Raw genomic sequence first — 18734 nt, forward strand, 5'->3', positions numbered from 1 at the left:
AGGGGATGGATGGCATCTTTAATCAGGGTGTGTGTGATACCATTAGTTACTAAACCTGACAGGGCTCCAATTACAGTTGGGGAGGAAATAGAGAACTCTAAAGTTCCCCAAACCGCAGGGCCAATATATCAATATATAAACAGGAAGGAAAGAAGCTATCAGTGTGGTCAGAGATGTGAACCCTGAAACAAGTCAAGGAAGTTTAATAATTTGCTGATTAAATGTGACCAGACTATTTACTCCCTTCTCTACATCTCCCTCTATGAAAATATTTAGAGGTTATTGGAGACTCGATGTTCGATCCATAACAGTTTCCATAATATGATGAATTTGAGTATCATTTTGTGTGGTCCCGCTATTGTTAACTTTCATTAATGCCCATTGTTCTACTTCATTGCTTTATCACATGATGATGAAGATGGTAATAATAATAATGCGCATGTGGTTGTTTCCAACAGAAGCATTTACAGGGGTAGCTGTTCCCTGAGGCCATCTTCCCATTCAGACCTGGCCCTCTTCATTACCCGGGGGGCAGAGAGGCTGGCACTGCCTTTTTTCTACTCTTAACATTTATATGGAAAAGACCTCAGTTAATGCCAAAAGCAACCTTGGAGGGGAAAAGACTTTACAAAAGAGAAGAGCAAAGGCATGATTTTGTCATCTACCTGTGCCAAGCCTATTACATACAGTTCCTCATCTGATGTTCAGATGAGCAGTGAGGGAATGCTGAGACCTCTATAAGCAGCCCCTCTTTGCTCTAGGACAGGCAGTGAGGTGTCATAGGAGCCACACAGCCTCTAAGGAGAGATAACACACATAAACCATGTTGCCTAGTGCCTGGAACACAGCACATGCTTAATAAATAGCAACTAAAATTATTACCAACTGTAGCCTTGAGCAAGTCATCTAATTCACTAAGCTTTAGTTTCCCCAACTGCAAAATGGTAATGATGATGTCTACTGTGCAGGCTGCTACAGATCTTTTTAATAAATAGCAACTACAATTATTACCAACTGTAGCCTTGAGCAAGTCGTCTAATTAAAACTAAGCTTTAGTTTCCCCAACTGCAAAATGGTGATGATGATGTCTACTGTGCAGGCTGCTACAGATCTTCAGGAATACATATATGGTTCCCAGCATACAGTAGCTCCTCCAGTGGGAGCTATGGCTATTATTACATGCAAGGAAAAGGAATCTCAGAGAGCTTTACTTAGCAGTAGCCTCTGGAATGTTTATACAAGAGCCTTTGCCTCAGAAGTGGGATAAAAGAGGTTGGAAGCAAGTACTATTGGCTGATGTTTTCACAGACTCAGCACTGGCAGGGATGTCAGAAATTATCTGAAGTCTGGACCAAACCCTATGTGTGCTCAATTCACTTCTAAAACAGAACATGGAAAAGTTTCTTCCTAGGTTTTAAATCTTTAATCTAGAAACATCTTGTCTATTCCACAAATCTAGTTAGAAATTGTGAGGTGAAGAGAAATTTCCTGTTTCCTAGCTCACGCTTAACTGGAGTAAAAAGGCTTTGTGCAGAAAGAAAAGGAGACTGGACATTGAAGTGACAACCAGCAATTCTCTCACCCAAATATTTTGCAGCTCATCACCCTCCAGGAGTAGGCGGTGCCCCCATTTCTAAAGCAGATGAAAGTGGCACTGACAGAGGTGATAGACCTAAGAAGCTTCTGTGAATGGACCAGGCCATGACTCCCTTGCTCTGAGAATACAATGAACAGAGGTAAAGGTAGCGTCAGGAGAACACACCTGAGCCCTGTGTGGTCTCCTCGATTCCACAGGGATAGGCTGCACTCCCAGTAGATGCCAGGAGGGTGCGCCACAGAGAATCTTTTGTGGGCCTGGATTTGCTCTCTGAGGACCTTCTCAGAGACATTAGACACCCCTCATAAGAGGGGTGCCATCTTGACTTCTTTCCAAAGCACACAAGGAGGGTGGTGCAGAGCCAGAAACCAGGGATTTAGGAGATTGTTGGAGAGAATCTTTTGGGTATGGGGATTCGGTAACTGCTCCTACTTCTAGTTCAGCTCCCTCTTCCCATACAAACACCTACCACTTTCACCTCTGTCCTTCTCCCCTGCCACTTTCTACTCCTTGGCTCTCAAAACTCTAGAAGAATTTGGCCTTCTGTGGGTATAAATATGAAATTTGTATTTTTAAGGAGTAAGTGTTGCCACCTACTGGTCTATGAGGACGGAAGGATGCCGTGTGCTCGATAAACGGTACTGTGTACAGGGTCTGTGCACAGCTGACAAGGATATGCTGGTTACTGTTCTTTCTAAAGTTCTCAACTAGATGATCCTGATGGATTGTTTCCAAGTGGCAGTGCCTAGTAAATGCAATGGTGACGGTGGGATATGAGCTGACTTTGCTGCAAGACAACTCTTGTACAGTGAATAGCGACTCCCTTAGATATGTTGGTGGCTTCTTGAAAGAGGAATTCCTCCAAGGCAAACATCAAGTACTCTAGGCGGGTTTATAGTATCGAGTGCTCTCATAATGAAAACATTCTTAGAAATGTTTGCAAAGGAGCAGGCATTTGTATCTATGTTTCATATTTAAGAGAAATTCATTAAATTGGGTATTTTCTTAAAAAGCCTGAGAAATTATAAGCTGGGGTATTTATAAATAAAGTTTCAAAATAAATAAATATAGCCAAGGGCTATTAAATTTATTGCAAGATAGAAAGTCCGTAAAGAGTTGATAGGATCTAAAGATATGCTTGTGTATATATACATATGTACATATACATGTAAATGTACCCATATATGTATATATGTTTTCGACTACTTCGCAAAGGAATTTGTTTTGGTTCAGATCCATGAAAATGGACAGTGGTGAAGTACAGTATGAAACATTTGTAATGCATATTAGCAAATCATTGCTTTTCACACACATACAGCCGCTTGCTGGCACTCAGAAAAGCACAGTACAGACTGGGTCCAGGATGAATGCATTTCTTGGGTCGTTAAATCAAAGATTCATTCTGTTGCTTGCTGTTCCCTCTTCTCCATGCCTATTATCCTTTGCATTGTAATGTCTGCTTATACTACATCCCAGAAACGGCCACTTCCAACCCATAGGCTATCAACTTGAATGACCTTTTACGAGTATTTCTGCAGCTTGTGACACCAATGCTTACACCTTCTTTCCCTTGTATAAAGAGCTGCTCTTCCTTCAATTCTACTCCTACTCTTCTGCCCACATTTTTTCTTTCTTCTTTGTTGCTTCTTATTTTCACCTCTGTTGATAGCCATTTAACAAAGTTCTCCCCTTAGCTCTTTTCTCTGCTCACACACTTTGCTTTGGTGATATCACCCCCTGGCCAGGGCCAGTGGAATTTTCCAGGACCTCTCCGATTCCCTCGATGGCCATGGTCCCTTAGTACCAGCCTCTGTGACCTAGCAATGTGAAGAGGGGCACGAATGTTCAGAGCAAATGGGCTGACACGTGCAAAGCTCCTGAGCAGCTGTGGTCAGCCGTTTAGACTCTAGACACAAAGTCTGCTTGTACAAAGCAGGTCTCTAAAGGTGAGGGCTGGTGCTTGGCATAACTTCTCTTCATGGGTTTCCATCAGCACTCCTGTCTCAAGTGGCCGTTCCATGTCCATTGCGCCTTACACATATCTAGCACTTATTTCAGTGTACAGAATTGAGACTGCTTAAATATTACTTGTTCAGAGAGAGTACTTTGTGATGGTACTTCGATTCATTTTCTTATAGCACTGAGCACAAGTTGTAATTATTATATGTATTTATTTGCTTGTTTTCTGCCCCACAGCCTATTTATGTTTCGAAGCACAGCTTTTTTGAAAAGGGCTGTCCCGGTAGGGATGGTAATTCCTCTTGGGCAAATACCTTCAAAAGTAAAAGTATGATCTTTGCACAAGTTTCATTAGAAAAAGAGTGAGCAGGAAGCAGACCTGCTGGGTCTTTTGCTAAGTATGTACTGAGAGGTTTCAGAACCTGAACCAGGGCTGCTTGTTTGCTTTAAGGACACACCTAGCCTTGTTAAGTTGGAGACCTGGCCAGTAGTCACAGCAGCTGTGCTAATAGCAAGAACAAACATTACCGAGCATTAACTATGCACTCCAGTTATACTGAGCACTTTACATACATGATCTTAATCTTCCCAAGATGGTTATGATGAAAAGGCTAATGTTATTTCCATTTACTGATGATGAATCCAAGATCTAGACAGGTTATCAGGACTTCTCAATCTTTTTCATCTGACATAACGGACTTAGAGAATAATAGTATTTGTATGGATATGGGAAGGATGTCATGTGTAAAGGGGCAAGGATGCTCACAGGTAGAGGTGACTAGCCTGGGGCCTTGGCCACTTCCCAGCTGCCCTGAAGGCTGAGGAATCAACATATTGGCACATCTATAATTTTTGCTCTAGGTTAGGTACATTTTGTAAGTCATGCAAGTAGTAAATGGCAGAGCAAGGCTTGATGTGAGGGAGATCAGCTACAGGGACTCATTGCTATATAGGGTTGGGAAATGCACGCGCGTGTGTGCGTGTGCGTGTGTGCATGTGTGTGCGTGCGCGCGCGCGCGTGTGTGTGTGTGTGTGTGTGTGTGGTGGCCATGGGGAGTTGAGACATTGGATATTTCTTTATAAATTTTTCCCCTCTTTGGGTTCTTTTTCTACCCTAACTTATACAGAAAATGTAATTGAAACTCTTCATTTTACAGAGGGACAATTGAGGTCAAGAAATGTGAATGACTTGCCCAAGGGTCCCGAGTTGCTGAGGGACAGAGCTGGAACTAGATCTCAGGTGTCCTGACCTCTGACCTAGACCCTACCGTCTCTTGCAGCACAAGTGTTTCACGTGTGCCTGTCTTGTTTCTTCGCATCGATGCCAAGCTCTTTGTCTTGAAGTTCTTTCCTGCCTTCCTCAGCACCTCTGCCATGCTGAGCCCAGGGCAAGTGGCCAGTCCCTCCCACAGCCATGCTAGGCACTCTTGGGATGTACTGTTCACTCTACCAGGTGCTGCAGAAAATGTGAAAGAAGCCCAGGTTCTCCTGGGTTTGCAGGAGGGAACTCATTTTCACAATTAGCAATTTGAGAAACTTGCAAGTTTCTATAAAAATATGTTCACCTTCTCTGAACTGGTAACTGACAGCCTTCCTACAGGGCTGTCAATCAGCCCTGTATAGAAGAGCTACATGCACTTTACAACACCCTTCTCACTGCTGACAGGTGACAGAAAGGTGCCGAGCTTAGAAGTCATTTCTGTGACCTGTGTTATAGAAGTTTTGAGCTAGAAAAGTGCTCTCCTAATTAGTAAAACAGAGTGAGCGGCAGGCTCTTTTGAAACCCCAGTAAGAGTGAGGGTTTCCTTGATTCGTTTGATTCTTTTTAGCAAGTTTTTAAGTTTTGGGGTATATGTGTCTGCATGAAGCAGCTTGGGAATAATAGTCTCTGGAGCTAAGCAGAATTCAAGGTAGACTCGGCCTTTGCCACTGACTGCCTTGTGGTCCTGGGCAAGTCACCTAACCTCTGAGAGCCCTGGTTTTGTTATTTGCAAAATGAGTGTAATAATGGCACTTATTTTGTAGGATTTGTTGGAAGGGTTATGCCATTGGTGTTCAGCTAGCACCAGGCACATTATAAGTCCCCAGTGATTTAGCTATTATGATTCACCACAAAATGGGAACACTGATATCTACCAAGCAGAGAGTTTGAGAGGATTAAATGAGTTGATGTATGCACAGTGCCTAGGGCATAGTTTTTGTCTAATAATCATAAAAACAATAGTAATAATAGCAATGCCTAACATTTAGGGAGTGTTTAATAAGTTATGGCTTAGACGCTTTATAAACATCAGGGATAGCTGCTATCATTATTAAAATTTCAACATGTAGCTGTGTATTTGGACACTATTTTGAAGAGCTCATCTTCAGAGGCTTGAAGACTGGTGTGCACTTCCTCCCCACCCTCTCAATGTTTCTGCCTTTCCCATCCCCCAGTACCGTGGTTCTAAGCAGTTCTCAGATATATTTGGGGGAACAAATAACCGCAAATTTGTGGAATGAAGGAGTGATTTAGATCATTGAATAGGTTGCGAAAGGACCGATCCCCCTGGTGTTCACCTCTTAAGTCTGGCTTCGGTTTGAGGAGGGGAAATTGGTTTGTTCTGAAAAACAAAACAAATACACTCACTAGACTAACTAGATAGACTCTGAATCTTTACAAATCTTCCTCGATCATGAAAATCCGACATGAGATGAATACAGGAATGGGGAGACTCTGCTTAAGCTTTGTGAACGTCCACAGAACCAGCCCAGGGAGGAGCTTGGGAGCCTCATCTGGGGGAAAGCCATCTGTTTGACAGAGCTCTGCTTCCCTTACCACCTCCCCAGGGATTCAGTTACCTGATAATGAATTAGAAGATGCTAAAGAACAAATGAGGGTGGTAGGAAATATGAATTACAAACACTAGTGCTAAACCATAAACTAAGAGTGCCAAGCAGAATGCCACTCAGTGTGATGATTCTTTATTGTCTTTTAGATCCTTCTCATTGATCGCATTTATTAATCCACATTTAGTGAGAAATACTGACTTCGAAGATCTCAGAGGAGGCTTGCTGGAAGAGAGGACCATGAGTTTTGGAGTCTACTAGTCTTAGATTTTAGTTCTGGCTCTGCCACTAAATATCTGTTTGCTTCTCAGGAAGTTACTTTAACCTCTGACTGTCTGGCTCCTCATGTGAGGGTGGAACTAAAGTCACCCCTCCCTCCACCGGGTTGGTGAGAGTGGAAAGGAGGTGCTACCTGACAGCACCATACGCAGTGTCCTGCCCACAGGGTTAGTTTACTCCCCCTCTTGGTATTCTGTGGGGATCCTCTATACTAGTGTTTCCTGTTTCTACTTTCACTGTCTGTCACCAGAATGGTGTTGTAAATCCATCATTCTAATGACAGCATTTCAAAAACATTCTCATTTATTATGAACTAGAGAAAGCACGTATCTTTTCCACTCAGCCTCCCTCATCCACCCATGCCCGAATCCTCTCCATCCTAAGCTTCTTTTTGATGTCCACGGTCAGGGCCTGGGGCCTCACAATCTCTTGTCTGTTCTATACAGTATGCACTGTTACTAAAATACAGATCTGGTCATGTCACTGAACTTCTCAGTGCCTATGGAATAGTATCTGACCTTCTTGTCTTAGCCCCCAAATCTCTTCTCCAAGAACCTGCTTCATTTAGTGAATATCTTGATGGACCATTTTGTTTAGAAGATGATAGATTTTGGAGAATGGCCAGGATGAACTTGGAGTAAGATAGCCGTACACAAACTGCTCTGGATAAGATATGGACGAGAGTCTTTGAGCTTGACAATGAACAGGCTAGGGAGTTTGAAGGAGGACGGCTGCCCATCAGTGGGGCTGGAGGCTAGAGCCAAGAAGAGAGGGTTGGTGGCCATTCTCTAAAAGCAGGGAGAATTAGAATGTCCTATATTTAATTGTAAAAAACAGATAGCAATATATTAAATTGCTGTCTGTTGGAATGGACTGCATTGTATCTTCCATCTCTGGCCCAAACTTTCCATAAAGTCCACTGCACATACAATCTTGCCTTCCTGATATTTTGAGGAGGAAGGATCTGGGTGTCATCTAGCTGGATGGTGAGGTGAAGAAAAGGGACATCTGGAAGCGAAATGCAGGCTGGAGACAGAGACTCTGTAGAAATAGACATTTAGAATTGGAAGAGCTGGGAGAAAAGGAAGCCTCACAACTCCCTAGGGGCTCTAAATTTTCTATTTGTGCATTACTGGGAATCAAAACGAATTTTACTTAAATATTTCAGAACAGTTTGACCTCAGCAAACTGGAGGGCTTAAGGGTTGTGCATCCATTGTAGATCTGGCAGTGACAGCCAGTTTCCCTTTTCTTTCCCATCAACAGAATCCCTGTAATACTGAGATTGGCAATATAACCAGTCAGAAGACTGCATTTATCAGCCTCGATTGTTGTGGCTGAGTATCCAGGTTTTAGCCAATGTTAGTAGAAGTTGTAGGGACAAACTTATGAGTAAGCTTTTTATAAAGGGGACAAAGATGTGGGAAATGACCTGCCTCAACTTTCTGTTCTTTTTCCTGCCTTCTGGAACTGAGACATACTGACTGGAGCTCCAGCAGCCATTTTGGATCTTGAAGTCACCTTGAGGATGGAAGCCAAGCATCTGGATGGTAGGCCAGAAAGATCAAATAGCCTTAGTCCCTATGACTATGGGAGCACAATAGCAGCCTCCCTTCAGATTTCTTTTACATAAAGACAAATGAAGTTATCTCTCATTTTTAGTTTTCTATTGTATGCAATTGAACCTAATCCTTATCTGCTAATATAGTAGCAGAATTAGAAAGTGATTAAAGAGTGGGCTCTGGAGTCACTCTATTCCTTGCTTTCACTCTATTTCTTGCTCTGTCACCTCTTAAGCAGTAGTCTTAAGCAAGTTGCCAAACTTTTCAGAAGCTTTTGCTTTCTCATCTTTAATACGAGGATGATAATACCACTTATCACATAGGGCTTCTGTGAGGTTTAAGCAAAACAATGTGCTAAGCACTTAGAACTCTTTAAGTACATAGTAAGTGCTCAATAAATGGTAGCTGCTTCTGCTACTATTACTATTATTACTACTATATTCATAGTTACTTGCCAGGTTTGGTGTTCATAAAAGACCCATTAATAAGCGATGAGTCCTTTAGGGTAGAGATAATTTCTTATTTATTTTTGGTGCTCTCCCAGGACTGGTATGGTGGGTACCCACCACATCTTTACTGGACTATATATTACTAGATTTTTGCTAACTATTTATTATGAGTAGGTGATAAAAATTACTGGCATTGTGAACCAGGCAGGGGACTGATGTTGTGTATACATATTGTCATTTAATCCTTACCAAAACCATTTGGGATATGGGCTTAGAGGGTTATTATAGAAAGTGAATAAACTTAAGAGTCATTCAGACCTATATTCTCTCTGAGTTTCAATTTTAATAATATTAAAAGAGAACTAGAAATAAACTTAGAAAAAAAATTAAACTGGCAATCCTTCATACAAACTCAAGTTCATAGGAGCCTCCTGGGGAAGGCTGCTTTTAACTGTCAGATATCACTGGCATGAGAGCTTTGCTTTGTGTTTTATCCTAGCCAAGTGAATTAGAGAATTTCTGTAAACCATCTTGCCTCCATCCCTCAGTCTCTCAACAAGGCTATAGATAGGAACTAGGAAGAAAAACAATTTCCCCACCTAGTTTACTTCATCTGGTATATACAAAAGGACTTTTTCAGGTTTGGTAATGGGCTTGGGGTCTGGTTATGGTCGCGGAGCTATTAAAGTGTGGATAAGACATTTTGGACAAAGGGTAAAGGTTATAGCACAAGCTCCTGCATCTGAAGTTTCCTTCTACTGTGATAGGGCTGTGGGCAGTTCTGGTGTAGATGCAGGACTGGTAGGAGGAACTTAGAAAGTTATTGTAACTTTGGATCTTGTCAAATTGTAGAGAAAGCGGTTCTCTCTCCTCATCAGATTTGTTTCATGTTATAAGCTGGTTTACATGGCATAGGGGATGATGCCACAAGGCTAAGAAAATCCCATAAAAACCTGTTGGCCAGATCGTTTCTATCCTAACATACGTTTCCTCTTCTTGTAGGTCATGACTGCAGAGAAGGTAGGTTTTGGTTCCCATAACAGAGTAGTTCTTAACACTGGCTGCACATTTGAATCCTCTGGAGAACTTAAAAAAATACCAACCCCTGGGTTCTACCCCAGTCCAATTGAATTAGAATATCTGGGTGGAGCCTGAGCATCAGTATTTTTAAAAAGAAATTGAAAGACAATTCAAAGATGAGCCATAAATGGGGAGAAAATATTTGCGAAAACACATATCTAATAAAGGTCTCATATCCAGAATATATAAAGAACTCTTGAAAATGAAGACCCAAATAAAAAATGGGCAAAACATTTGAACAGACACTTCACCAGAGAAGACAGATGAATGGCAAATAAACACATAAAAAGATGTTCAAAATATTAGTAATTAAGAAAATGAAAATTAAAACCACTTGAAATATCATTGCAATATAACTTTTAAAATGGCAAACAAACAAAACAATTACAAAAAAAACAACACATGACAATTGTGAGTGCTGGCAAGGTACAGAGCAACTGGAACTCTCACTTACAGAGGGTGAGAATGAAAAATAATACAGCTACTTTGGAAAAATGTTTGCCAGTGTACTATAAAGCTTGCCACAAAGACCAAAAATGCCACTTCTAGGTATTTATTCAAGAGAAATGACAACCTGTGTTCACATAAAAACTTGTACACAAATATTTATTAATGGCTTTATTCATAATGACTCCAGATTGGAAATAACCCAATTGTCATTCAACTAGTAAATGGATAAGCAAGCTGTGGTATATCCATACGAGAGGATTCTATTCAGAAATAAAATGGCGCAACCCACTGATACGAACAATATGAATTTATGTTGCATCATACTAAGTGAAAGAAACCAAACTCAGAAGGTTATATACTGAATAATTCCATTTATATGACAAGTAGTTGCCAGGGGTTGAGGGAGGGAGGAGAGAAAAACTACAAAGATGTAACATGAAAGAATTATTTGGAGAGTGATGGGACTTTCCGTATCTTGATTGTGGTAGGAATTTCACAATTGTATGTGTTAGTCAAAGTCATAGATTTGTATATTTAAAAGGGTAAATTTTGTTGTATGTAATTATAACTCAATAAAGCTAACTCCGCCTTCCCCAATTTGTTATTTAGAAAAAAAGTTGCCCAAGTGATTTAAATTCATAGTCAAGGTAGAAAGATATTGTTGGCATAACAAATTTGAATCTAGGTTCTGTTATTTAAATTTTAATTTCTTCACATGTAAAACTGCAGATAATAAAACCTACTTTGAAGAGATATTATGAGTTTTAAATATGATAACATATGTCAAACTCCTAATTTGGAACTTGGCACCAAACAGTAATAACCACTTATTTAGTACTATATATCAGGCATTGTACTAGGCACTTTACAGACATCTCATTTAGTCTTCACAACTCTAGTAAGTATTATTACTATGACCATTTTCAAAGTGGAGAAGGTGAGGCTCAGAGAACTTATGGAACTTGCTAAGATTTCACAGGTCAGTGGCTGAGCCAGTTTTCAAATCTAAAATTAACATTACTCATTACTGTACCACTTCTGAAATCTTAATTTCAAACATCCCACTCTTTGACTTCATTTATACTCTTCTAGCACACTTTTTCAATGTTTTAATTTCCTGGACTTATTGAGAGCACCTATCTCCATTGACCTTGCCACTTCTCATGAATCTCTACTACTCTCATGTTCTCACTTTCAGCCTAGACTGTGTGGTCCCGCACTGTTTCCTTGGAAAACACCCCTAACCTCATTGCTTTTTCCTCTCTGCCTCAAAAAAGCTAAACCCCGTTAATCTCAATGTTTTATTTACTCCACTCTTGCAACCAAGCAGACATTTATCCTGAAGATAAGTGCAGACTCTGGAGACTGGACTCACCTTCAAATTTAACCACGAATCTTAAATGGGCAGTTGATTTAGTACACTGTGCTAGGCATCTATCAGGAAAGGTGTTAGCTGTGTTTATCTTATTATTCTAGCAATATAAAAGTGAACACCTGACCTAAGAAAAGCCAATCAGAGTCTTTCACTGATGTTTGATATGTGGATACTGGATGAGAGAGAGAGAGAGAGGAGAGAGAATGAATAGAAAGAGGAACCTGGTGTGGAGGAAGAGGATACCTTTGGAATATGTTGAATGAAGCTATGTTTGGAACATCCAGATGGAGATGTTTGATAGGCAGTGTGAAGCTTGGAGGACATGTGTATGGCTGAGGTATGAATCAATATAAACGTGGGGTTAACGATGGCAGTTGAAACCATGAGAGAGAACATAATTACCTTAGAGAGAATGTAGAGTGAGAAACACCAACATTTAAGGAAAAAGTAGAGAAAGGGAAGACATGAAGGAGACAGAGAAGAAATGATCAGAGTTATGAAGAGAATAAACTAGAGAATATAAAATGTTTCAAGAGTTCCAGCGACATAAGTTCTAAAAAATATCTATAAGACTTGGCGAAGAGGATGCCATTGGTGACCTTATTTAGGTTAGTTTCATTAAATAGTGGGGGCAGAAGACAGAAAGTAGCAGGATGAAGAATGAAACAGAGGTTAAGAGCCATCAATGAGAATTCTTGAGGAGTTTGAATGAGGAGAGGAGAAAGATTGGAAGTTGATAGAAGAGAATGTGGGCCTATGAAGACTTATATTTTAGAATAGGAGAGACTTGACTAGGGGAATAAGCCTGTCGAGGAGAGGCTGAAGATACAATTGGAAAGGGGGACTGTTGAGAGTAGACGATGATAGAGTTAAGGGAACAAAGAACTGAAAGTGAGGACATTTTACCTTCTGGAATGAGAGGAAAGGTGGCAAGTGCGGGTGATGATTAGATACGGATTTGGTGGTGGAATGTTTAGGGAGCTCATGGCAGTTATCTTCAAGGAATAAAGGTTGTCTGCTCTAAGTTAGGAACTATGCATGGAGCGGGGCTTGAAGAGAGCAGTGAAAGTGTAGAAAACTCATTGAGAAGATTTGACAAAGGGCAAGTGAAAGAACTCATGGGCCCGGCAGAGGGAGGCTGGAGACCACAACTCTGTGGGGTTGAGTGACCTTTTCCAAGAGCTCTTGTTTACCTAGGTGCAGACCTGAGAAGGCAGAGATTCTGGGATGGATGGGATGGATTTTACTGGGCAGTTTCAGAGGCTGTGTTGGACAGGGAGTCAAGGGAGAGGGGGGAATTTTTGATAAGGTTTAGGATCATGTATAGTGAAGGAATGAGCTATGGTCAGAGAGTGGGGTTTTAGTTTAAGGTTCTTGACACAAAGCCATTCTGGGTGATGACAACAGCAGGGTGCGACCATGAGTATGGTGACTGATGTGGCACCAGTAGAGGCGAGGGCCATGGGCATAACAATATCCAGTTATAGCTAGGCTACCTGGACGTTCAAATTGCCTGGGATTATGACAAAAGCTGGGCTGGAGAGAAAGACTGTGAGAGGGAGTGACTGAGAAAGTGAAGACATCAGGGTATGTATGCATTGTGAGTCAGGGCACATGAGCCTCAGGAAGGCGATTGTCACTGACAGGCATTGTGCCAAAAGCTTTGCATATATTTTCATACTTACTCTTTATAATAGCACCATTAGTTAAGCACTATTATTATCCCCATTTTGCAGATAAGGAAAACAAAACTGAGAACGCTGAGAGGTTTAGTAGCTTTCTGCAGGCCACAGTACAGTGTGGAGCTTTGATGTGATGGTGGAAGGACAGGGCTTTGATGTGATGGTGGAAGGACAGGGCTCTGGAAGGGCCGTGGGGAGGCAGACCCTCCTGATCTCGTGAGTGGCCAGGAGGCTGGGAATGACATCCTTCCCGGATTGGGTGGCAGGGCAACAGCGTTTTTAAGTTTGATCCAAGTTTTAGTTAAGGCCAGAAAGAGAAAAAGACCATGTATTAAAAAGTCTGAGGGTTGAAGAGAGTTGGATTATTGTGACATGGAGAAGTTGTCAAGGAAGAGGCAATAGGGAGATGATGATATAGGAGTGGAAAGAAGACAGTGGAGGGGACTTTCCCTAGTTGAGTGACACTGAGTAAGAGGTCTGGTTGAAGAAACTGGCTATAGATATGCTAACTTTGGCATAAGCTATTTTGGTCTTGACCTTGGCTGGGGCTCTAGGAGGATTCTGGCTGGCCTCAACAAGGAGATGAATCAGTCATAAAGCATAGAGAAGTGTTATGGATGTAGCCATACGTGGAGGAGGAGTCCTTGATTGGGGAAGATGCAGTCTTTTCTTTTGGTGCCTGGTGCCTTGGTGAAGTCATCAGTTACTGGGCAGTACAGTGGCTTTCAGTGGCATAAACAACCAACTCTCTGAAAACAAACTAACTCTGGCTTGTAGCATTTGCCAATTTCTGTGGTATAAACACTCCCATCATAACCAATTTCAAGTTAACAACATAACCTCACTGAATGCAAAGTTGAGAAGAAGTGTGCACAATCGGGGCTCTTTGGCAGCTGGTGGGAACAGGCTCCCGTACAACGCTGGCTGGTCCAAGCTCAGGTCCATCTGAGCAGCAGAAAAGCCTAGGTTATACAGCACTCATGGGCACTGTGACAGGGGGCAGCCTCGCTGTATGAGACTGGGTCTTGTTCTGGTTTCTAAATGTACCGTAACATCATGAAGGGTAACATTTGGGTAATTTGTTCTCAGGAATCATTCTGGTTTGGGGAACGGGCCATAACAGGACGGATCTGGGGAAGACTGAGCAATCTGCGTTAACTGAGGAGGACTCTTAGCCATTGGCTCTGTGACCCCTGTAGGGACTCCCCAGTTACATGTCTGCCTTTTGTTCTACCATTACTGGGCCATTCCATGTGATAACACTTTAAGATCTACAAATTTGTGGTAAAAATCTGTCATCTTCTCCCAAATAATTTCTTTGCCAAATAAGTTTGAAAATAATTGCAATCAGATTAATAGAATTTCAAATACCCATGAAATTCATCCAGGTGAATAATTTATTTTAATCTATAAGGAAAAAATATCCTCTGTTCTGTAGCAACTTCAATTATTAGGATATTCATGCATAATAGAGAATGGCTTCAGAAAAAGGAGATGGTAAAACCAACAAGGAAATAAGCCATGACAGGAGATAAATAAAATCAGTCTGGAAATATTTTTCTCATCAAATTGCAAAAATGTCAAATGTAAACCAATGTACTTTCTGGTCACACATTCCTAGTCTGTGCATCCCACATGAGTGAAGACTATTTAGTCTAGATATGCAATATTAATGCAGAACTTTTCTTGTGATGGCATGTATTAGTACACAGACCTTCCCACATAAGTTAGCATTCTTACTTCTTACGAAACATTTGAAAAGATCATGACGTTCTCCCGCTCATGGATTGAACCACATGATCTGCCTGATGCTTTTGCATTATAACCACCAAAAAACAGAAAATTTTCTTTTTCCTTCTTTTTCAAATTGTTCTTTAACCTATCTCTGGCATTCTGGGAAGGTACCATAGATCACAACTGAAGAGGAGGGAAAAGCAAAGGAAATAGGAAAGCTGTTTCACAGATGATAAATGTTTAGGTCCTGGTACTTAATTTAAAAAAAAAAAATGATTTTTTTAAAGGATTCTTTCTGAAGAAAAGAGAAGGTGCTAATTTAGCTACCTCTGTAGAATATCAGTCTGTTGAAGTTCTGTGGCAGATGTTGCTATGTGAGTCTCGCAGTGGCTTTACATTTCTCATCTTGGTTTCTTCCTTTTGAGAGTCACAGTGCCAATTTGAGGCTCATCAAATACCAATCATATTAGATTTACTGACTTCTCATTTTGCTACTCTGCCTAGTCTTTATTCATTATTTATATCCTGGCTATCTCTTCCCTCTCACCACACAAAAAGATTGACTTATCTTCCAATGAAAGGGAGAATTATAATAAAAATAGAGCCATTAAGACATGATGGGGAATGAGAAGTCGGAGATGGCTGGGAACCAGAACAATTATTTGTATCAAAAAACCAGCGAAAAGGGAAGCTACTACAGTTGAGCCAAAACGTAACCCTGAACTCCCTGGCAGTCAAAGCACAAAGGAAGCAGGATGACCTGTCTTCTGCCACTTCACACATCTCACCACTAAGTACTCTAGAATTGTAGGACGAACAGCCTGGCAAGCACGCTTTCCGCAGGCCTTCTGCTGCTCCGAGACACTTACCTGATAATATGGATGCAACAGCTGCAATGATGAAGGACACAATGACACCAGGTCCTGCCATTTCCTTGGCCACCAAGCCAGATACCACGTACATCCCGGTGCCCACGCAGCTGCCAACACCAAGGGAGATCAGGTCCACAGTGGTGAGCACCTGGGCCAGCTTGGTGCCGTGTGCCGTGGTAGCCCCTGTTCCCTCCAGCATGGACTCTACTGGTTTGGTACGCAGGATTCTGGAGTGCATAGCATACCAGGCGGCTCCCCACTGCACCCGCCGGGGGTCCAGGGAGGCGAGGAAGCCACTCATCCTGAGTGGTAGGGGTTACAGTGAAGGTCAACTGATGGAATAGGGCTATGGAAGCCTTAATGGATGCTTCTGGAACTCATCTAGTGCACGGGGATCTCCCTTTTAGGAAAAGTCCAGAGGGACCCAAAGTGGCCTTCTCCTGGGCATGAATGTCTGTAGGAAAAACACAAGAAAAAAGAAGATGAGACCAGGTGGGAAACAAACCATGACCTAGGGACAGGATTGGAGGTCCATGCACTGCACTGGGAGAACCGGTCTATCCTGTGTACTCATGCGCAGGAAGGTTGCTTTTCCCTTGGTGTCCTCTCCAGCGCTAAATGACGGTCTGTAGTTTGCACTGTGTTGCATAGTTGTTCTGAAGAGAATGGTCTGAGTCAGGACACTGCCATTTACTTCTCTGGGACCTTGTGTAAGTCACTTCACTTCCCTGTAGTTCGGTTTCAACTATATAGTGGGGCTAATAAAGTCTGAGTAGTAAAGATTAGAGTATATCTGAACCAAGCTTAAGACAACGTGTGGCACATGGAACATGCTAATCTGTCCAAACTCTAAGTATTTTTCACCTGGTTTGGCCAAGACTTTGTCTGTGATCCTTGGGCATATTCTCTGGGGACACAATAGCCTCATTGTTTTGCACAAGGATGTAAAATTAGATCTATGACTCTCAAGAGGGGCAGTGCTTTGGAAGGTTTTGGAGCCTTGCTCTCCAATGAAATGAAAATGTTTTGAGCATTTTTTTTGGGGGGGGTCTCAAAGATTGAGGAGGGAGGGAGTGTCCCTGGTATTTGGTGGAAGGGCTCCGGAGATGCTGAATGTGTGGGAATGTATCTCATCAGACATTCTTGTAGACGAAAATTCTGGTTGCGATGATCTGAACCTAAATCCTAACTCTGTTTATCATATAAACACACGGGATTTTTTAGGGAGGATTTTAATATAGAGGTACATTGAAATTTCCAGATATGCCACTATAGAATAAATTGAAGGAAGACTGGAAATTCCTTAGTTTGGAACTTAAGAGGACTTCTTCACACTTTCAGAAAACCAAGGCCCCCACAGCAATGCTGCCGTGCTGCTGCATCTCCCACGCAGCACGCTGTAGCAGCCTGCTGTTTGGAACTGGCCCATTTGCAGTATTTCTCCATATAGTGCATGTGTCTGACAACTTCATTTGGACATGCCTGAGTGTTTACATACTAAAATATGCTATATACAGGTAGATTACTATATACAGAGTGTTTACATACTAAAATATGCTATATATAGGTAGATTACCCATGAATTTTGCTTCAAACATTAAAGAGGGGTGTAACAAAAACACTTATTACAAAAAAAGAGGTGTTGGGTCCGATAGCATTGAGAACTATTGTATTAGATGATTTCAAAAGTTTTGTCCAGTTAGAAAAATGCAAAGATTATATAAAGTGATTTTCTTTGGAAGCCAGAAGCTTTATAAAATTCTATAAAGAAAATTTCGAGGTATGGCTAAATGTGCTGCTAAGCCTAGGACATTTGCATTTATAGTAAGTACCAGTTCATGTAATCTACCAATATTATTAATTAATACCACTTAGCACCTAATGTAACACTTGTATGCTTCTAAAGCTTTTGCAAACACTAACTAATTAGAAGAGTCATGTGAAATGTGGCAGTTTGGTTCACAGGGGTTGGGTGATGGCCCTGCTGGTTTAATTTCCTCCTAGATTTGACAATGATGCTTCATACTGGATTTTGGCTGTATTTTAACTCTTGATAACACCTTAAATATCAGTATAGTAGGATAGTGTCACTATATATGCCGAAGTCATTTAAAACCTAGAGTGTTAGCACTTTTTTTTTTTTAAGATTTTCAGATTTGTGAGAAAATGTGTCACATGTATATCAGAAAGGTTGCAAGAACAATTGCTTTGCTTGAGCTCTTGTGGGGAAATTAATTTATACATCTATTTAATTTCAACTCGGCCAGCATGTATGGAGCATCGATGATATGCCATGCATGGTATTAGATGTGGTACCTGGTCTCATGGAGCGCCAAGTCTAGAATGGGAGATGACGGACAAACAAGTCACAATGCAAAGGAGGAGGTTTGTTTTTTTCTGGAAAGCTTTTTTTTCCTCGTACAAAAGCATAGCATGGCTTTTGCAGAAAAATCAGACAATATAAACAATGACATTCAGTGAGGAGAGACAAGAAAATACAATACACAGGTAGAGAAATAGAACCAGATGTTTCAAGAGAGAGATAGGGCTATGTTATAGGTTGAATTGTGTCCCCCTACAGTTATGTGTTGAAGCTCCACTCCCCAGTACCTGAGAATGTGACCTTATTTAGAAATAGAGTTGTTGCAGATGTAATTACTTATGATGAGGTCATACTGAAATAGTCTGGGCACCTAATCTGACTGGTGTCCTTATAAAAAGAGATTTGGCAAAACAGGAATAAACTCTTAGATTTAAAGAACAAACTGATGGTTGCCACAAGGGAAGGGGTTGGGTGATGGGTTAAAAAGAGGAAAGATTAAGATGTACAACTTACCAGTTATAAAAAAAGTCATGGAAATGTTAAG

At 41.3% G+C, this 18734-nt stretch overlaps 1 protein-coding gene across 1 annotated transcript in view; it reads right to left on the reverse strand.

Moving 5' to 3' along the window:
• SLC7A14 (solute carrier family 7 member 14) overlaps window positions 1-16168 on the reverse strand; it is a 48885-nt gene extending 32717 nt beyond the window's left edge. Inside the window, exon 1 of the mRNA XM_006910827.1 lies at window positions 15865-16168. Within this exon, the coding sequence (XP_006910889.1) occupies window positions 15865-16168 (304 nt within the window). The remainder of the gene's footprint in view (window positions 1-15864) is intronic.
• Window positions 16169-18734: the final 2566 nt, after the last annotated feature.

This window comes from Pteropus alecto, unplaced genomic scaffold (assembly GCF_000325575.1).
Source record: "Pteropus alecto unplaced genomic scaffold, ASM32557v1 scaffold33, whole genome shotgun sequence".
In the NCBI taxonomy this organism is placed as follows: Eukaryota; Metazoa; Chordata; class Mammalia; order Chiroptera; family Pteropodidae; genus Pteropus; species Pteropus alecto.